This window comes from Mustelus asterias, chromosome 33 (assembly GCF_964213995.1).
Source record: "Mustelus asterias chromosome 33, sMusAst1.hap1.1, whole genome shotgun sequence".
NCBI lineage: Eukaryota > Metazoa > Chordata > Chondrichthyes > Carcharhiniformes > Triakidae > Mustelus > Mustelus asterias.
Genome location: NC_135833.1, coordinates 2,897,351 through 2,918,664, shown reverse-complemented (window position 1 = coordinate 2,918,664; position 21,314 = coordinate 2,897,351). Strand labels below are relative to the sequence as shown.

The 21,314-nt window shown below is 53.9% G+C and overlaps 1 protein-coding gene across 1 annotated transcript in view; it reads left to right on the top strand.

Moving 5' to 3' along the window:
* Positions 1 to 19,754, top strand: part of LOC144481811 (signal-induced proliferation-associated protein 1-like) — a 52,153-nt gene extending 32,399 nt beyond the window's left edge. Inside the window, exons 9-10 of the mRNA XM_078200964.1 lie at positions 4,409 to 4,513; positions 19,604 to 19,754. Coding sequence (XP_078057090.1) covers positions 4,409 to 4,513; positions 19,604 to 19,642 — 144 coding nt within the window. The 3' untranslated portion in view covers positions 19,643 to 19,754. The remainder of the gene's footprint in view (positions 1 to 4,408; positions 4,514 to 19,603) is intronic.
* The last annotated feature ends 1,560 nt before the right edge of the window (positions 19,755 to 21,314 follow it).

Here is a 21,314-nt window from a genome sequence, read left to right as displayed (position 1 = left end):
CGTGCTGTACCTGTCCTGGGAGTGTTTGATGGGGACAGTGTAGAGGGAGCTTTACTCTGTATCTAACCCCGTGCTGTACCTGTCCTGGGAGTGTTTGATGGGGACAGTGTAGAGGGAGCTTTACTCTGTATCTAACCCCGTGCTGTACCTGTCCTGGGAGTGTTTGATGGGGGACAGTGTAAAGGGAGCTTTACTCTGTATCTAACCCCGTGCTGTACCTGTCCTGGGAGTGTTTGATGGGGACAGTGTAGAGGGAGCTTTACTCTGTATCTAACCCCGTGCTGTACCTGTCCTGGGAGTGTTTGTTGGGGGACAGTGTAGAGGGAGCTTTACTCTGTATCTAACCCCGTGCTGTACCTGTCCTGGGAGTGTTTGATGGGGGACAGTGTAGAGGGAGCTTTACTCTGTATCTAACCCCGTGCTGTACCTGTCCTGGGAGTGTTTGATGGGGGACAGTGTAGAAGGAGCTTTACTCTGTATCTAACCCCGTGCTGTACCTGTCCTGGGAGTGTTTGATGGGGGACAGTGTAGAGGGAGCTTTACTCTGTATCTAACCCCGTGCTGTACCTGTCCTGGGAGTGTTTGATGGGGGACAGTGTAGAAGGAGCTTTACTCTGTATCTAACCCCGTGCTGTACCTGTCCTGGGTGTGTTAGACGGAGCTTCATTCTGTATCTAAATGTGGAATTAAGCCATGCTGATATTCAGTGAAATTAGAAGTTTAGAAGGATGAGGGGGGATCTTAGAAACATAGAAAAACTACAGCTCAAACAGGCCCTTCGGCCCACAAGTTGTGCCGAACACATCCCTACCTTCTCGACCATAACCCTCCATCCTATTAAGCTCCATGTACTCATCCAGGAGTCTCTTAAAAGACCCCATTGAGTTCGCCTCCACCACCACTGACGGCAGCCGATTCCACTCGCACGCCACCCTCTGTGTGAAAAACTTAGCCCTAACATTTCCCCTCTACCTACCCCCCCAGCACCTTAAACCTGTGTCCTCTCCTAGCAGCCATTTCCACCCTGGGAAAAAGCCTCTGAGAGTCCACCCGATCTATGCCTCTCAACATCTAGAATCATAGAATCATAGAAACCCTACAGTGCAGAAGGAGGCCATTCGGCCCATCGAGTCTGCACCGACCACAATCCCACCCAGGCCCTACCCCCACATATTTTACCCGCTAATCCCTCTAACCTACACATCCCAGGACTCTAAGGGGCAATTTTTAACCTGGCCAATCAACCTAACCCGCACATCTTTGGACTGTGGGAGGAAACCGGAGCACCCGGAGGAAACCCACGCAGACACGAGGAGAATGTGCAAACTCCACACAGACATTGACCCGAGCCGGGAATCGAACCCGGGACCCTGGAGCTGTGAAGCAGCAGTGCTAACCACTATCTGATACACCTCTATTAGGTCTCCTCTCATCCTTCGTCTCTCCAAGGAGAAAAGACCGAGCTCCCTCAGCCTATCCTCATAAGGCATGCCACTCAATCCAGGCAACATCCTTGTAAATCTCCTCTGCACCCTTTCAATCTTTTCCACATCCTTCCTGTAGTGAGGCGACCAGAACTGAGCACAGTACTCCAAGTGGGGTCTGACGAGGGTCTTATATAGCTGCATCATTATCCCCGGACTCCTGAACTCAATCCCTCGATTGATCAAGGCCAGCACACCATACGCCTTCTTCACCACCTCCTCCACCTGTGGGGCCGATTTTAGAGTCCTATGGACCCAGACCCCAAGGTCCTTCTGATCCTCTACAGTAGTAAGAGTCTTTCCCTTTATATTGTACTCCTTCATCCCATTTGACCTACCAAAATGGACCACGACGCATTTATCTGGGTTGAAGTCCATCTGCCACTTCTCCGCCCAGTCTTGTATCCTATCTATGTCCCTCTGTAACTTCTGACATCCCTCCAAACTATCCACAACCCCACCAACCTTCGTGTCGTCGGCAAACTTACCAACCCATCCCTCCGCTTCCTCATCCAGGTCATTTATGAAAATGACAAACAGCAAGGGTCCCAGTACAGATCCCTGGGGCACTCCACTGGTGACCGACCTCCATTTAGAAAAAGACCCATCTATACCCACTCTCTGCCTCCTTTGGGCAAGCCAGTTCTGGATCCACCGGGCAGCAGCCCCTTGGATCCCATGCTCTCTCACTTCTAGAAGCCTTGCATGGGGGACCTTATCGAACGCCTTGCTAAAATCCATGAAATCCATTGAATCAATAAAATCTTATTGAAACTTACAGGATACTGCGTGGCCTGGATAGAGTGGACGTGGAGAGGATGTTTCCACCAGTCGGAAAAACTAGAACCAGAGGGCACAACCTCAGGCTAAAGGGACGATCCTTTAAAACAGAGATGAGGAGGAATTTCTTCAGCCAGAGAGTGGTGAATCTGTGGAACTCTTTGCCGCAGAAGGCTGTGGAGGCCGGGTCATTGAGTGTCTTTAAGACAGAGATAGATAGGTTCTTGATTAATAAGGGGATCAGGGGTTATGGGGAAAAGGCAGGAGAATGGGGATGAGAAAAATATCAGCCAGGCTTGCCTGCAGATGGCAGAGAGTGTGTATAGATGGGTCTTTTTCTGAATGGAGGTCGGTCACCAGTGGTGTGCCCCAGGGATCTGTTCTGGGACCCTTGCTGTTTGTCATTTTCATAAATGATCTGGATGAGGAAGTGGCGGGATGGGTTGGTAAGTTTGCCGACGACACGAAGGTTCGTGGTGTTGTGGATAGTCTGGAGGGATGTCAGAAGTTACAGAGGGACATAGATAGGATGCAAGACTGGGCGGAGAAGTGGCAGATGGACTTCAACCCAGATAAATGCGTAGTGGTCCATTTTGGCAGGTCAAATGGGATGAAGGAGTACAATATAAAGGGAAAGACTCTTAGTACTGTAGAGGATCAGAAGGACCTTGGGGTCCGGGTCCATAGGACTCTTAAATCGACCTCGCAGGTAGAGGAGGTGGTTAAGAAGGCGTATGGTGTGCTGGCCTTTATCAATCGAGGGATTGAGTTTAGAAGTCGGGAGATAATGATGCAGCTTTATAAGACCCTCGTCAGACCCCACTTGGAGTACTGTGCTCAGTTCTGGTCGCCTCATTACAGGAGGGAATTGGAAATTATTGAAAGGGTGCAGAGAAGATTTCCAAGGATGTTGCCTGGATTGAGTGGCATGCCTTATGAGGATAGGTTGAGGGAGCTCGGTCTTTTCTCCTTGGAGAGACGAAGGATGAGAGGTGACCTGATAGAGGTGTACAAGATGTTGAGAGGTATAGATCGGGTGGACTCTCGCAGGCTTTTTCCCAGGGCTGAAATGGCTGCTACGAGAGGACACAGGTTTAAGGTGCTGGGGTGTAGGTACAGAGGAGATAGAACATAGAACAGTACAGCACAGAACAGGCCCTTCGGCCCACGATGTTGTGCCGAGCTTTATCTGAAACCAAGATCAAGCTATCCCACTCCCTATCATCCTGGTGTGCTCCATGTGCCTATCCAATAACCGCTTAAATGTTCCAAAAGTGTCTGACTCCACTATCACTGCAGGCAGTCCATTCCACACCCCAACTACTCTCTGCGTAAAGAACCTACCTCTGATATCCTTCCTATATCTCCCACCACGAACCCTATAGTTATGCTCCCTTGTAATAGCTCCATCCACCCGAGGAAATAGTCTTTGAACGTTCACTCTATCTATCCCCTTCATCATTTTATAAACCTCTATTAAGTCTCCCCTCAGCCTCCTCCGCTCCAGAGAGAACAGCCCTAGCTCCCTCAACCTTTCCTCATAAGACCTACCCTCCAAACCAGGCAGCATCCTGGTAAATCTCCTCTGCACTCTTTCCAGCGCTTCCACATCCTTCTTATAGTGAGGTGACCAGAACTGCACCCAATATTCCAAATGTGGTCTCACCGAGGTCCTGTACAGTTGCAGCATAACCCCACGGCTCTTAAACTCCAACCCCCTGTTAATAAAAGCTAACACACTGTAGGCCTTCTTCACAGCTCTATCCACTTGAGTGGCAACCTTTAGAGATCTGTGGATATGGACCCCAAGATCTCAGGGGTAAGTTTTTCACTCAGAGGGTGGTGGGCGAGTGGAATCGGCTGCCGTCAGTGGTGGCGGAGGCAAACTCGATAGGGTCTTTTAAGAGACTCCTGGATGAGTACATGGGACTTAATAGGATGGAGGGTTATAGGTAGGCCTGTATATAATCCTAGGTAGGGAGGGACATGACCGGCGCAACTTGTGGGCCGAAGGGCCTGTTTGTGCTGTATTTATGATTGAACGGCCGGGCAGACTCGATGGGCCGAGTGGCCTCGTTCTGCTCCTATGTCTTCTGGTGATATGGAAATGTAACGACGGCTGTGTTTGTATTTTGGGTTACCAGGAGAAGGAGGACAAAGTGCAGCTGGAGACAGAGATGCAGCAACTCCGACAGAACAACCAGCGCCTCCACCAGGAGTCACAGACCACCGTCTGCCACCTCTTGAAAGTAACAGAATTACTCTGTCGCACTGCCCCCAAGCCTTCCTGAGCCGCCTTTAGGCAGCGGGGGGGGGGGGGGGGGGGGGGGGGGGGGAGAGAGAATTTGCTGGCTCAAATGCGCTTGATCGGGAATCGTTTGTGCGGGACAAGGGAAGGTGTTCTGCCGGGATGCGTTAAAATGGAAAAGAGCAAAAGACTGCGGACGCTGGGATCTGAAACCAAAAGGGCTGGAAAACCTCAGCGGGTCTGGGCAGCGTCTGGAAAGGAGAGGAAAGAGCTGACGTTTCGAGTCCCCCCCCCCCCGATGACCTCCTTTTGTCGACGTTCGATGGAGAAGATGGAGCAGTTTGCAAGGGCAGAATCTGCCGACTTCTGCTCCGAACTCCCACGCCCCTGTCAGCTTTGACAAAGGGGGTCGCCCGGCCTCGAAACGTCAGCTCTGGGTCCTCTCCTTCCAGACGCTGCCCAGACCCGCTGAGATTTCCCCAGCATTTTACTATTCTTTTGCTACCAGGCTGTGGTCTTTGTTTCTGGAGTCTTCCGGCAGGTGGGGGGGGGGGGAGGGTGGTGGGTGTGGGGGAGGGTGGTGGGGGGGGGAGGGGGTGGTAGGGGGGGGTGGGGTGGGGGGGGGAATGCTGCTCCGTCCTGTAGGGGTTACTTTTTAATCCGGTTGTCGTTGTCTGTTTTTAACTGCAGTTTAGGAGCCCCCCGCGTCACCCCCCACCCCGTCACCCCCCCTCCCCCCCCCCCCCCCCGTCACCCCCACCCCGTCACCGTCGCCCCCGCGGGTGTGTTTCGGGGGGAGTTTCAGCAATGATCCTGTTCCTCGCTATGCTGAGATGCACAGCCTCTCTGCAGCAGCCTCAGAGGAACAGCAGATGGCCATTCAGCCCATCCACTCCCCCCCCCCCCTCCCCCCCCTGGCCCTGGTGTTGCTGCTTGACAGCAGCCATCATCTCTTCCCCCCCTCACCCCTCCCCACCCTATATCCTGCTACTTCTCTCTCCCTCATCTTGATTTGATTTATTATTGTCACATGAAGACAGTGAAAAGTATTGTTTCTTGCGCGCTATACAGACAAAGCATACCGTTCATAGAGAAGGAAAGGAGAGAGTGCAGAATGTAGTGTTACAGTCACAGCGAGGGTGTAGAGAAAGATCAGCTTAATGCGAGGTAGGTCCATTCAAAAGTCTGACGGCAGCAGGGAAGAAGCTGTTCTTGAGTCGGTCGGTGCGTGACCTCAGACTTTTGTATCTTTTTCCCGACGGAAGAAGGTGGAAGAGAGAATGTCCGGGGTGCGTGGGGTCCTTAATTATGCTGGCTGCTTTTCCCCGAGGCAGCGGGAAGTGTATCCAACTTCCCTGCCCTAAAATATATCTATACTGTTCAACTTGACTTCTCCCCCTGGGAGCGAGTCCCACATTCTCCCCCACTCCTCGTGGAAGCGAGTCCCACATTCTCCCCCACTCCCCGTGGAAGCGAGTCCCACATTCTCCCCCACTCCCCCTGGGAGCGAGTCCCACATTCTCCCCCACTCCCCGTGGAAGCGAGTCCCACATTCTCCCCCACTCCCTGTGGGAGCGAGTCCCACATTCTCCCCACACCCCGTGGGAGCGAGTCCCACATTCTCCCCCATTCCCCCGTGGGAGCGAGTCCCACATTCTCCCCCACTCCCGTGGGAGCGAGTCCCACATTCTCCCCACTCCCCCCGTGGGAGCGAGTCCCATATTTCCCCCCACTTCCCCGTGGGAGCGAGTCCCACATTCTCCCCCCAGTCCCCCGTGGGAGCGAGTCCCACATTCTCCCCCACTCCCCGTGGGAGCGAGTCCCACATTCTCCCCCACTCCCTGTGGGGAGCGAGTCCCACATTCTCCCCCACTCCCCCGTGGGAGCGAGTCCCACATTCTCCCCACACCCCGTGGGAGCGAGTCCCACATTCTCCCCCACTCCCGTGGGAGCGAGTCCCACATTCTCCCCACTCCCCCCGTGGGAGCGAGTCCCATATTTCCCCCCACTTCCCCGTGGGAGCGAGTCCCACATTCCCCCCCACTTCCCCGTGGGAGCGAGTCCCACATTCTCCCCCACTCCCCGTGGGAGCGAAACCCACATTCTCCCCCACTCCCCGTGGGAGCGAGTCCCACATTCTCCCCCACTCCCCGTGGGAGCGAGTCCCACCTTCTCCCCCACTCCCCGTGGGAGCGAATCCCACATTCTCCCCCACTCCCCGTGGCAGCGAGTCCCACATTCTCCCCCACTCCCCCCGTGGGAGCGAGTTCCACATTCTCCCCCACTCCCCCGTGGGAGCGAGTTCCACATTCTCCCCACTCCCCGTGGGAGCGAGTCCCACATTCTCCCCCACTCCCCGTGGGAGCGAGTCCCACATTCTCCCCCACTCCACCGTGGGAGCGAGTCCCACCTTCTCCCCCACACCCCGTGGGAGCGAATCCCACATTCTCCCCCACTCCCCATGGGAGCGAGTCCCACATTCTCCCCCACTCCACCGTGGGAGCGAGTCCCACATTCCCCCCCATTCCCCCATGTGACCAAGTCCCACATTCTCCCCCACTCCCGTGGGAGCGAGTCCCACATTCTCCCCCTCTCCCCCATTCCCCCGTGGGAGCGAGTCCCACATTCTCCCCTACTCCCCGTGGGAGCGAATCCCACATTCTCCCCCACTCCCCCGTGGGAGCGAATCCCACATTCTCCCCCACTCCCCTGTGGGAGCGAGTCCCACATTCTCCCCCACTCCCCTGTGGGAGCGAGTCCCACATTCTCCCCCACTCCCCTGTGGGAGCGAGTCCCACATTCTCCCCACTCCCCCGTGGGAGCGAGTCCCACATTCTCCCCACTCCCCCCGTGGGAGCGAGTCCCACATTCTCCCCACTCCCCCGTGGGAGCGAATCCCACATTCTCCCCCACTCCCCGTGGGAGTGAGCCCCACATTCTCCCCGCTCTCTGAGTAAAGAAGTTTCTCCTGATTAAACTTATCCAGAAGAAAAGGTCACACGGTATAGGCTGAGAGGCGGTAGATTTAAAACTGAGATTAGAGGAGGAACTAAATCCCGCAGAGGGTGCTGAATCTGTGGAACTCGCTGCCCCCAGAGCGCGGTGGAGTTGGAATCGTTGAAGGGTTTTGAGAAGGAGATGGATATACTTCTAATCAAAAATGGGTTGAAGGGATATGGGGAAGAGGTGGGGAGGTGGATTTGAGACCAGGGAGAGATCAGCCATGATCTGATTGAATGGTGGAGCAGGCTCGAAGGACTGAATTTTCCAATTTCTGCTCCTAGTTCCTCTGTTGCTATTAGTGACTGTCTGATATTAATGGTCCCCTCATTTCGGATTCCAGAACATTGTGAGTCTCTATCTACAGAACTTGATAATTTTGAATAGCCTCTCTGAGCCTCTCAGTAGACGATTAATGAGTGAGAGGGGGTGGTGAGTATTGCATAAACGCTGGTCGATTGAGTTGAGTAAGAAGTTTAACCACACCAGGTTAAAGTCCAACAGGTTTATTTGGTAGCAAAAGCCACACAAGCTTTCGGAGCGCTGCCCCTTCGTCAGGTGAGTGGGAGTTGTGTTCACAAACAGGGGCGGCACGGTAGCACAGTGGGGTTAGCACTGCTGCTTCACAGCTCCAGGGTCCCGGGTTCGACTCCCGGCTCGGGTCACTGTCTGTGTGGAGTTTGCACATTCTCCTCGTGTCTGCGTGGGTTTCCTCCGGGTGCTCCGGTTTCCTCCCACAGTCCAAAGATGTGCGGGTTAGGTTGATTGGCCAGGTTAAAAATTGCCCCTTAGAGTCCTGGGATGTGTAGGTTAGAGGGATTAGCGGGTAAAATATGTGGGGGTAGGGCCTGGGTGGGATTGTGGTCGGTGCAGACTCGATGGGCCGAATGGCCTCCTTCTGCACTGTAGGGTTTCTATGATTTCTATGATTTCGAACAGGGCATATAAAGACACAAACTCAATTTACAAAATAACGGTTGGAATGCGAGTCTTTACAGGTAATCAAGTCTTAAAGATACAGACAAGGTGAGTGGAGAGAGGGTTAAGCACAGGTTAAAGAGATGTGTATTGTCTCCAGACAGGACAGCCAGTGAGATTTTGCAAACCCAGGCAAGTCGTGGGGGTTACAGATAGTGTGACATGAACCACAAGATCCCCGGTTGAGGCCGTCCTCGTGTGTGCGGAACTTGGCTATCAGTCTCTGCTCAGCGACTCTGCGCTGTCGTGTGTCGTGAAGGCCGCCTTGGAGAACGCTTACCCGAAGATCAGAGGCCGAATGCTCTCTCTCCACTCACATTGTCTGTACCTTTGAGACTTGATGACCTGTAAAGACTCGCATTCCAACCATTATCTTGTAAATTGAGTTTGTGTCTTTATACGCCCTGTTTGTGGACACAACGCCTCACTCACCTGACGAAGGAGCTTAAGGCTCCGAAAGCTTGTGTGGCTTTTGCTACCAAATAAACCTGTTGGACTTTAACCTGGCGTTGTGAGACTTCTTACTGTGTTTACCCCAGTCCAACGCCGGCATCTCCACATCACAGACTGAGTTGAGGCAGAGGTCACGCATGACCAAAGCAAATGACCCACAAGGCCCGGGGGACTGGGTGGCCACGTCCTGTGTTCACTCCCTGAGGCAGAAACGTTCCTGATTTTCACGGCCCATTTTACCCTCGATTAACTGACATTTCCTTTTGTAATCGCGAATAGAAGATATATTTTTTTAAGCTACTGGTAAGAACTCAACCGGAGACGTTGGGGCTCGGAGGGGGTCAACAGTGACAGAGGTCAGCTGTTGAGATTTCGCCCCGCTCTTTGCTGCATGCTCGGTGGGGGGGAAGGGGGATCGCGGGGACGGGGTGCAGGGGTGGGGAAGGAGGGAGGGGGGGTAGCACGTGGCATGTGGCTAGCCTGGGCATCGCGTGTTGTCCGTGGGAAAGTACGATGGCAGGAAGTGTAGGGTGGCGCCCGATCACCCCTCGCCTTGGGAATCCGTGCTTTCTGGCCTTGTGCCCAGGGCATGGAAGACAGCGAGGGTTGGGCGGGGAAGGGTGGGGTGGTGGGGGGAGTCTCCCCCCGCTGTCCATTCAGCGTCCTTTCAAATCAAATAGAAGCGGGAAACTGCCTGGGATTTTCCCTTAGCTTTTTTTTTTGTAACAACTTCCAAAGCCATACAGGAAATCTTTAAATAAAAGCAAGGTGTTGACATCTTTTCCTTTTAATGTCTTATTATTATTTTGATGCGTCAGAGACGGGGGACTGAGGTACGCTGGCCCTGACAAATCGGGATGAGCAACAGTTCATCCAGTGATAGTCCGCGGTAACTGTGATTTGGTTAGGGTGTCATTGTGTCATTAACGTCGGTAGGAATTGTCAGGAAAATTCCAGGCTCCTCCAGCTGTCAAGAAAGTCCCAGGCCTCTCCAATCATCAGGAGAATCCCAGGCTTGTCCAGCTATGTGTAAAATCCCAAGCCTGTCGAGCTATATGTAAAATCCCAGGCCTCTCCAGCTATCAGGAAAATCCCAGGCCTCTCCAGCTGTCAGGAAAGTCCCAGGCCTCTCCAGCTATCAGGAAAATCCCAGGCCTCTCCAGCTATCAAGAAAATCCCAGGCCTCTCCAGCTGTCAGGAAAGTCCCAGGCCTCTCCAGCTATCAGGAAAATCCCAGGCCTGCCCAGCTATCAGGAAAATTCCAGGCCTGTCCAGCTCTCAGGAAAAATCCCAGGCCTGTCCAGCTATCAGGAAAATCACAGGCCTGTCCAGCTATCAGGAAAATCCCAGGCCTGCCCAGCTATCAGGAAAATTCCAGGCCTGTCCAGCTATCAGGAAAATCACAGGCCTGTCCAGCTATCAGGAAAATCCCAGGCCTCTCCAGCTCTCAGGAAAATCCCAGGCCTCTCCAGCTATCAGGAAAATCCCAGGCCTCTCCAGCTATCAGGAAAATCCCAGGCCTCTCCAGCTATCAGGAAAATCCCAGGCCTGTCCAGCTATCAGGAAAATCCCAGGCCTGTCCAGCTATCAGGAAAATCCCAGGCCTGTTCAGCTATCAGGAAAATCCCAGGCCTGTCCAGCTGTCAGGAAAATCCCAGGCCTCTCCAGCTATCAGGAAAATCCCAGGCCTGTCCAGCTATCAGGAAAATCCCAGGCCTGTCGAGCTGTCAGGAAAATCCCAGGCCTGTCCAGCTATCAGGAAAATCCCAGGCCTCTCCAGCTATGAGGAAAATCCCAGGTCTGTCCAGCTATGAGGAAAATCCCAGGCCTGTCCAGCTCTCAGGAAAAATCCCAGGCCTCACTAATCATCAGGAAAATCCCAGGCCTGTCCAACTATCAGGAAAATCCCAGGCTTGTCCAGCTATCAGGAAAATCCCAGGCTTGTCCAGCTATCAGGAAAATCCCAGGCCTGTCCAGCTATCAGGAAAATCCCAGGCTTGTCCAGCTATCAGGAAAATCCCAGGCCTGTTCAGCTATCAGGAAAATCCCAGGCCTCTCCAGCTATCAGGAAAATCCCAGGCCTGTCCAACTATCAGGAAAATCCCAGGCCTGTCCAGCTATCAGGAAAATCCCAGGCTTGTCCAGCTATCAGGAAAATCCCAAGCCTCTCCAGCTATCAGGAAAATCCCAGGCCTGTCCAGCTATCAGGAAAATCCCAGGCCTGTCCAACTATCAGGAAAATCCCAGGCCTGTCCAACTATCAGGAAAATCCCAGGCCTGTCCAGCTATCAGGAAAATCCCAGGCCTCTCCAGCTATCAGGAAGATCCCAGGCCTGTCCAGCTATCAGGAAAATCCCAGGCTTGTCCAGCTATCAGGAAAATCCCAGGCCTGTCCAGCTATCAGGAAAATCCCAGGCCTGTCCTGCTATCAGGAAAATCCCAGGCCTCTCCAGCTATCAGGAAAATCCCAGGCCTGTCCAACTATCAGGAAAATCCCAGGCCTGTCCAGCTATCAGGAAAATCCCAGGCCTGTCCAACTATCAGGAAAATCCCAGGCCTGTCCAGCTATCAGGAAAATCCCAGGCCTCTCCAGCTATCAGGAAAATCCCAGGCCTCTCCAGCTATCAGGAAAATCCCAGGCCTGTCGAGCTGTCAGGAAAATCCCAGGCCTGTCCAGCTATCAGGAAAATCCCAGGCCTTTCCTGCTATCAGAAAAAATCCCAGGCCTGTCCAGCTATCAGGAAAATCCCAGGCCTCTCCAGCTCTCCGGAAAATCCCAGGCCTCTCCAGCTATGTGTGAAATCCTAGGCCTCACTAATCATCAGGAAAATCCCAGGCCTCTCTAATCATCAGGAAAACCCCAGGCCTGTCCACCATGAGGATAATTCCAGGCCTTTGCACCATCAGGAAAATCCCAGGCCTCAACAATCACCAGGAAAATTGCAGGCCTCTCCATCATCAGGAATATCCCAGGCCTCTCCAATCATCGGAAAAATCACAGACTCCTCTCGCCATCAGGAAAATCTCTGGCTTCTCCAGCATTGGGAAAATCCCTCGCTAGAAATTGAGAAAAATCCCAGGCCCTCCCAGTCATTAGTGAAATCCCAGGCCTCAGTAGAAACTGGGAGAATCCCAGGAAAATCTCCACTGTTAATGATCCACTCCCTGCTGCATGATGCTTTTCCATGGCCCGTGTACCTTCCACTGTCGCATGGAACCTACCATCCATTTAAACTCCCACACGCAAACGCACCCCACCCTATCATCGACTCTCTCCCCATCCCCCGCACCCATTTAATCATCTTCCACAGCCCATGTACATGCCACCCAACATGGATTCCGTCCTCCTGACTCCATATCCTGCTTTTGTGGTCCTTCATCCATTTCCGTGTCCACAATTCCATAACCCCGTGTCCTGGGAAGCATTTGACCATCTCAATCTGGCCTTCTGCCTCCAGTCTCAAGCGTTGCTCTCAATGGGAGGGTGAGGCTGGTATTTGATCCCATGAAGGGGGCAGCCCACAAACTCAACATCTAAGAGGAAACCATGTCCCTCTCAGACTTGGCTGGATTGACATTGACGTCCAGTGGTCATCACACTCCCACCTCAATCCATATTAAAACCACTGCGCCAGTATAAATATAATTCAAGACTATTGGGGTGTTAGTCCTTAGGATGTGGGCATCACTGGCGAGGTCCGCATTTATTGCCCATCCCTAATTGCCTCCTTGAGAAGGTGGTGGGTGAGCCGCCATCTGGTACACCCACAGTGCTGTTAGGGAGGGAGTTCCGGGATTTTGACCCCAGCCGCAGTGAAGGAATGGCCGATATATTTCCAAATCGGGATGGCGAGTGGCTCGGAGGGGGAACTTGCAGGTGGTGGGTGTTCCCCATGTTCAAATGATTTGGAGGAAAATGGTTTGATCAGTAAGTTTGCGGACGACACAAAGGTTGGTGGATTTGCGGATAGCGATGAGGACCATCAGAGGATACAGCAGGATATAGATCGGTTGGAGACTTGGGCGGAGAGATGGCAGATGGAGTTTAATCCAGACAAATGTGAGGTAATGCATTTTGGAAGGTCTAATACAGATGGGAAATATACAGTAAATGGCAGAACCCTTAAGAGTATTGATAGGCAGAGGGATCTGGGTGTACAGGTACACAGGTCACTGAAAGTGGCAACGCAGGTGGAGAAGGTAGTCAAGAAGGCATACGGCACGCTTGCCTTCATCGGCCGGGGCATTGAGTTTAGAAATTGGCAAGTCATGTTGCAGCTTTATAGAACCTTAGTTAGGCTGCACTTGGAATAGAGTGTTCAATTCTGGTCGCCACACCACCAGAAGGATGTGGAGGCTTTGGAGAGGGTACAGAAAAGATTTACCAGGATGTTGCCTGGTATGGAGGGCATTAGCTATGAGGAGAGGTTGGAGAAACTTGGTTTGTTCTCACTGGAACGACGGAGGTTGAGGGGAGACCTGATAGAAGTCTACAAGATTATGAGAGGCATGGACAGAGTGGATAGTCAGAAGCTTTTTCCCAGGGTGGAAGAATCAATTACTAGGGGGCACAGGTTTAAGGTGCGAGGGGCAAGGTTTAAAGGAGATGTACGAGGCAAGTTTTTTACACAGAGGGTGGTGGGTGCCTGGAACTCACTGCCGGGGGAGGTAGTGGAAGCAGATACGATCGTTTTAAGGGGCGTCTGGACAAGTACATGAATAGGATGGGAATAGAGGGATATGGTCCCCGGAAGGGTAGGGGGTTTTAGTTCAAAGGGGCAGCATGGTCGGTGCAGGCTTGGAGGGCCGAAGGGCCTGTTCCTGTGCTTTAATTTTCTTTGTTCTATGTGTCTGCTGCCCCCCCCCCCTTGTCCTTCTAGGTGGTAGAGGTGGCGGGTTTGGAAGGTGCTGTTGAAGGAGCCTTGGCGAGTCGCTGCAGTGCATCTTGTAGATGGTACACACTGCTGCCACTGTGCGTCGGTGGGGGAGGGAGTGAGTGTTTGTGGTTAGTGTGTCGATCGAGCGGGGCTGCTTTGTCCTGGATGGTGTCGAGCTTCTTGAGTGTTGTTGGAGCTGCACCCATCCAGGCAAGTGGGGAGTGTTCCATCACACTCCTGACTTGTGTCCTTGTAGATGGTGGACAGGCTTTGGGGAGTCAGGAGGTGAGTTACTCTCCGCAGGATTCCCAGTGGACAGGCTTTGGGGGGAGTCAGGAGGTGAGTTACTCTCTGCAGGATTCCCAGTCATGATGTGGAGATGCCAGTGTTGGACTGGGGTAAACACAGTAAGAAGTCTCACAACACCAGGTTAAAGTCCAACAGGTTTATTTGGTAGCAAATACCATAAGCTTTCGGAGCGCTGCTCCTTCGTCAGATGGAGTGGATATCTGTTCTCAAACAGGGCACAGACACACAAATCAAGTTACAGAATACTGATTAGAATGCAAATCTCTACAGCCAGCCAGTGGACAGGCTTTGGGGGGGAGTCAGGAGGTGAGTTACTCTCCGCAGGATTCCCAGTGGACAGACTTTGGGGGGAGTCAGGAGGTGAGTTACTCTCCGCAGGATTCCCAGTGGACAGGCTTTGGGGGGAGTCGGGAGGTGAGTTACTCTCCGCAGGATTCCCAGTGGACAGGCTTTGGGGGGGGAGTCAGGAGGTGAGTTACTCTCCGCTGGATTCCCAGTGGACAGGCTTTGGGGGGAGTCAGGAGGTGAGTTACTCTCCGCAGGATTCCCAGTGGACAGGCTTTGGGAGGGAGTCAGGAGGTGAGTTACTCTCCGCAGGATTCCCAGTGGACAGACTTTGGGGGGAGTCGGGAGGTGAGTTACTCTCCGCAGGATTCCCAGTGGACAGACTTTGGGGGGAGTCGGGAGGTGAGTTACTCTCCGCTGGATTCCCAGTGGACAGGCTTTGGGGGAAGTCAGGAGGTGAGTTACTCTCCGCAGGATTCCCAGTGGACAGGATTTGGGGGGAGTCAGGAGGTGAGTTACTCTCCGCAGGATTCCCAGTGGACAGGCTTTGGGGGGAGTCAGGAGGTGAGTTACTCTCCGCAGGATTCCCAGCCTCTCACCTGCTCTTGTAGCCACAATATTTATATTGGTCTAGTTGAGTTTCTGGTCAATGGTAACCCAGAGGATGTTGACAGTGGGGGATTCAGTGATGGTTACACCATTGAATGTCAAGGAGCGGTTGTTAGAGTGTCTCTTATTAGTGATGGTCATTGCCTGGCATTTGTGTGGCACGAATGTTATTTGCCACTTGTCAGCCCGAGCCTGGATATTGTCCAGGTCTTGCTGCATTGGGACACGGGACTGCTTCAGTATCTGAGGAGTCACGAATAGTGCTGAACATTGTGCAATCATCGGTGAACATCCCCACATCTGGCCTTATGATGGAGGGAAGATCATTGATGAATGGCTGAAGATGGTTGGGTCTAGGACACTAACCCTGAGGGACTCCTGCTGCGATGTCCTGGGACTGAGATGATTGACGTCCAACCACTATGGCCATCTTCCTTTGTACTTGATAGCACTGTCGATGACCCCTTCCATCACTTTACTGATGGTCGAGGACAGCCTGATGGGGCGGTTATTGGCAGGGTTGGAAATGTCCGGCTTTTGGACTTGACTCAAGAGAGCTTGTGTACGAAAGAGAAATGGTTATGTTTCGGCTGTAGACAGCTCCGTTTGGACCCCTACTGGAGTAACTGAGTTCAGTTCAGAGAACTTCCTAAGAAGTGGTCGCATCTCAGAATGAAACTGCCATGAAAAAAGTGAAATTATGAGGACAGTTGTGCTGTGTCCTCCCGTGAAGATTGAAGTGTCTCAAAGGATTTAGACTAGTGCAGCAGAGAAGGAGGCCATTCACTCCATCAAGGGTGTGCTAGCTCTTTGGAAGTGCAGGCCCCACTCATTCTTTCCCAGACTCCTGCAAAGTTTTCCATCCAGGATCCCTCCAGTTGCTACGGGCAGTGCGATCCGACCACTCCACGTGTGAAAGTGTTGGTTCTCTGGCCAATGGCTTTGAGCTTGTCCCCTCTCGTGACTGACTTTTCACATTGGGAAACAGTTTCTATGAAGGTATGAAACAGGGCTGGCCATTCGACCCCTTGATGCCTGGCCGGCCATTCGTTAAGATTATGGCTGATCTGTTTGTGCTTCGAGTTCCACCCCCTACCCCCCTGATAACCTTTGAACCCCTCGCCCAGCAAGAATCTATCCACCTCCACCTTAAAAGATATTCAGTGACCCCTCCCCGCCCCCCCACCACCTTCTGAGGCAGAGTGTTCCAGGATGGCACAATTCTCCCCTCATCCCCATCCAAAAAGGACAACCTCCTAACAGTGCTCCCCCCTCCCCGAGTTCTGGGCTCCCCCAGAAGAGGAAACATCCTTTCCACATCCACCTTGTCGAGAACGTTCAGGATCTTAGATACTGCAATCCAGTCACCCCCTCACTCTTCCAAACTCCAATGGAAACAAGCCCAGCCTCTCCTTATCAGAATCACAGAATCCCGACAATGCATCGAGTCTGCCCCGACTGTCTGACAGAGCATCTTACCCAGGCCCAACACCCTGCCCTCTTCCTGTAACCCCACACATTTAGCATGGCCAATCCACCTATCCCGCACGTCTTTGGACATGAAGGGGCAATTTAGCATGGCCAGTCCACCTAACCTGCACATCTTTGGACACGAAGGGGCAATTTAGCACGGCCAATCCACCTAACCTGCACATCTTTGGAGACTAAGGGGCAATTTAGCATGGCCAATCCACCTAACCTGCACATCTTTGGACATGAAGGGACAATTTAGCATGGCCAATCCACCTAACCTGCACATCTTTGGACATGAAGGGACAATTTAGCATGACCAATCCACCTAACCTACACATCTTTGGACACGAAGGGGCAATTTAGCACGGCCAATCCACCTAACCCGCACATCTTTGGACACTAAAGGGCAATTTAGCATGGCCAATCCACCTAACCCACACATCTTTGGACACTAAAGGGCAATTTAGCACGGCCAATCCACCTAACCCGCACATCTTTGGACACGAAGGGACAATTTAGCAACGGGCGGCACGGTAGCACAGTGGGTTAGCACTGCTGCTTCACAGCTCCAGGGTCCCGGGTTCGATTCCCGGCTCGGGTCACTGTCTGTGTGGAGTTTGCACATTCTCCTCGTGTCTGCGTGGGTTTCCTCCGGGTGCTCCGGTTTCCTCCCACAGTCCAAAGATGTGCGGGTTAGGTTGATTGGCCAGGTTAAAAATTGCCCCTTAGAATCCTAAAATGCGTAGGTTAGAGGGATTAGCGGGTAAATATGTGGGGGTAGGGCCTGGGTGGGATTGTGGTCGATGCAGACTTGATGGGCCGAATGGCCTCATTCTGCACTGTAGGGTTTCTATGATTCTATGACTAATCAATGTGACCCGCACATCTTTGGACGGTGGGAGGAAACTGGAGCACCCGGAGGAAACCCACGCAGACACGAGGAGAATGTGCAAACTCCACACAGACAGTGACCCGAGCCGGGAATCGAACCCGGATCCCTGACGCTGTGAGGCAGCAGCGCGAACCCACCTGCTCATTCCAGGTATCAATCCAGTAAAAGTGCCTCCAATGCGTTTGCGTCCTTCCTTACGTAAGGAGACAAAACACTCTTCAGTTACTCTGTCTGAAACCCTTCACCATATTAAACACCCTGTCTCAAACCTCTCCCAGCTCCACGGGGAACAGGCCCAGCTGCTCCAGTCCGTCCATGGGACCGAACTCCTTCATCGCTGAAACTGTTCCGGCAAATCCCTCCCCCAATCCGGAGCTTTAATTTCCTTCCCGAGACGGAAGGCCTGGAAATGGACAACGATTCTGCAGCTGGAGCCCAAATACAAGGACCATGCCTAACTCGCTCCGCTTTTACACAGCATACTTCTGTGTTAAGAAAGCCCAGTGTACCGTCTGCTAAAGTCACTGATCTAAAAACATCTGTCTTGCCACTTTAGAACCATAGAATCCTACAGTGCAGAAGGAGGCCATTCGGCCCATCGAGTCTGCACCGACCACAATCCCACCCAGGCCCTATCCCCATAACCCCATGTATTTACCCTAGCTAGTCCCCCTGACACTAAGGGGCAATTTAGCATGGCCAATCCACCTAACCCGCACATCTTTGGACACGAAGGGGCAATTTAGCATGGCCAATCCACCTAACCCGCACATCTTTGGACACTAAGGGGCAATTTAGCATGGCCAATCCACCTAACCCGCACATCTTTGGACACTAAGGGGCAATTTAGCATGGCCAATCCACCTAACCCGCACACCTTCGGAGTGTAGGAGGAAACCGGAGCACCCGGAAGAAACCCACGCAGACATGGGAAGAACGTGCAGACTCCACACAGACAGTGACCTAAGCTCGGGGATTGAACCCGGGTCCCTGTCGCTGTGAGGCAACAGTGCTGACCCACTGTGCCACCCTGCCGCCCAGAGTCTGGGAGAAGCCACATAGGGTGAGGTCCATAGGGTAAGAGACTGCGTGGGTTTCCTCCGGGTGCTCCGGTTTCCTCCCACACTCCAAAGATGTGCGGGTTAGGTGGATTGGCCATGCTAAATTGTCCCTTAGTGTCCAAAGATGTGCAGGTTAGGTGGATTGGCCATGCTAAATTGCCCCTTAGTGTCCAAAGATGTGTGGGTTAGGGGGATTGGCCATGCTAAATTGCCCCTTAGTGTCCAAAGATGTGCGGGTTAGGGGGATTGGCCATGCTAAATTGCCCCTTAGTGTCCAAAGATGTGCGGGTTAGGTGGATTGGCCATGCTAAATTGCCCCTTAGTGTCCAAAGATGTGCGGGTTAGGGGGATTGACCATGCTAAATTGCCCCTTAGTGTCCAAAGATGTGCGGGTTAGGTGGATTGGCCATGCTAAATTGCCCCTTAGCGTCCAAAGATGTGCAGGTTAGGTGGATTGGCCATGCTAAATTGCCCCTTAGTGTCCAAAGATGTGCAGGTTAGGTGGATTGGCCATGCTAAATTGCCCCTTAGTGTCCAAAGATGTGCAGGTTAGGGGGATTGACCATGCTAAATTGCCCCTTAGTGTCCAAAGATGTGCGGGTTAGGGGGATTAGCGAGATAAATATGTGGGGTTTTGGGCATAGAGGCTGGGTGGGATTGTGGTCGGTGCAGACCCGATGGGCCGAATGGCCTCCTTCTGCACTGTCGGGATTTTATGATGAGCAGAGGGTTGATGGGAATCGGGAATGCGTTGCCTGGGAAGGTCGTGGGGGCTTTTAAGAAAGATTTGGATGAGCACTTGAAATATCGCACTGGTCAAGGATACGGGACAGGTGCAGGAAAGTGGGACTGGCCTGACTTTAGTGGTCGGTATGGTCGGTGCAGACTCGATGGGCCGAGCGGCCTCTTCCTGCGCCGGAGGATTGGATGAAATCGGCAGTCACATGGCTCCCTCCAACATGAAAACATTTTAATTTGGGGTGGGGGAAGATAGTGAATGTGGGTGGCATTGCCCAGGGTTCCAGGAAGGTACGATGGTGGGGATGGTACCCTGGGGCGACGGGAGTGGGATGGGACGTTGGGAGAGGGGAGGGGAGATGGTCTGTGTGCCATTTTGTTCCTGTTTGATTGTGACTTTTCTCTTCCCTTCATAGAGGAAAGCCGGGCGGCAGATTAACCAGTGGTCTCACTGACGGTCAGAGTTAATCCTGGTCTCTATCGCTGCGAAGATTAACTGTGGCCTCATCAACTGATTGGATCTTCTCCATACCAAATATCTGCAGAATAAACACGCGATCCCCTTGCTGCACCTGTCCCCTCCTGATGTTTAAGCCCAGAATACCAGGTTGATAGTCCCAGTACTAAGGGAGCGCCGCACTGTGGGAGGGTCAGTGCTGAGGGAGCGCCGCACTGTGGGAGGGTCAGTGCTGAGGGAGTGCTGCACTGTGGGAGGGTCAGTGCTGAGGGAGCGCCGCACTGTGGGAGGGTCAGTGCTGAGGGAGTGCTGCACTGTGAGAGGGTCGGTGCTGAGGGAGCGCCGCACTTTGGGAGGGTCAGTGCTGAGGGAGTGCCGCACTGTCGGAGGGTCAGTGCTGAGGGAGTGCCGCACTGTCGGAGGGTCAGTGCTGGGGGAGCGCCGCACTGTGGGAGGGTCAGTGCTGAGGGGGCGCCAAACTGTGGGAGGGTTAGTGCTGAGGAAGCACTGCACAGTCAGAGGGTCAGTGCAGAGGAAGCACTGCATTGTCGAAGGGTCAATGCTGAGGGAGTGTCGCACTGTCGGAGGGTCAGTGCTGAGGGAGTGCTGCACTGTGGGAGGGTCAGTGCTGAGGGAGTGTCGCACTGTGGGAGGGTCAGTGCTGAGGGAGTGTCGCACTGTCGGAGGGTCAGTGCTGAGGGACCGCTGCACTTTGGGAGGGTCAGTGCTGAGGGACCGCTGCACTGTGGGAGGGTCAGCGCTGAGTGGGCACCGCACTGTGGGAGGGTCAGTGCTGAGGGAGCGCCGCACTGTGGGAGGGTCAGTGCTGAGGGAGCGCCGCACTGTGGGAGGGTCAGTGCTGAGGGAACACCGCACTGTGGGAGGGTCAGTGCTGAGGGAGCGCCGCACTGTCGGAGGGTCAGTGCTGAGGGAGTGCCGCACTGTGGGAGGGTCAGTGCTGAGGGAGCGCCGCACTGTGGGAGGGTCAGTGCTGAGGGAACGCCGCACTGTGGGAGGGTCAGTGCTGAGGGAGCGCCGCACTGTGGGAGGGTCAGTACTGAGGGAGCGCCGCTCTGTGGGAGGGTCAGTGCTGAGGGAGCGCCGCACTGTGGGAGGGTCAGTGCTGAGGGAGTGCCGCACTGTGGGAGGGTCAGTACTGAGGGAGCGCCGCTCTGTGGGAGGGTCAGTGCTGAGGGAGCGCCGCACTGTGGGAGGGTCAGTGCTGAGGGAGCGCCGCACTGTGGGAGGGTCAGTGCTGAGGGAGCGCCGCACTGTGGGAGGGTCAGTGTTGAGGGAGCGCCGCACTGTGGGAGGGTCAGTGCTGAGGGAGCGCCGCACTGTGGGAGGGTCAGTGCTGAGGGAGCGCCGCACTGTGGGAGGGTCAGTACTGAGGGAGCGCCGCTCTGTGGGAGGGTCAGTGCTGAGGGAGCGCCGCACTGTGGGAGGGTCAGTGCTGAGGGAGCGCCGCACTGTGGGAGGGTCAGTGCTGAGGGAGCGCCGCATTGTGGGAGGGTCAGTGCTGAGGGAACGCCGCACTGTGGGAGGGTCAGTGCTGAGGGAACGCCGCACTGTGGGAGGGTCAGCGCTGAGTGGGCACCGCACTGTGGGAGGGTCAGTGCTGAGGGAGCGCCGCACTGTGGGAGGGTCAGTGCTGAGGGAGCGCCGCACTG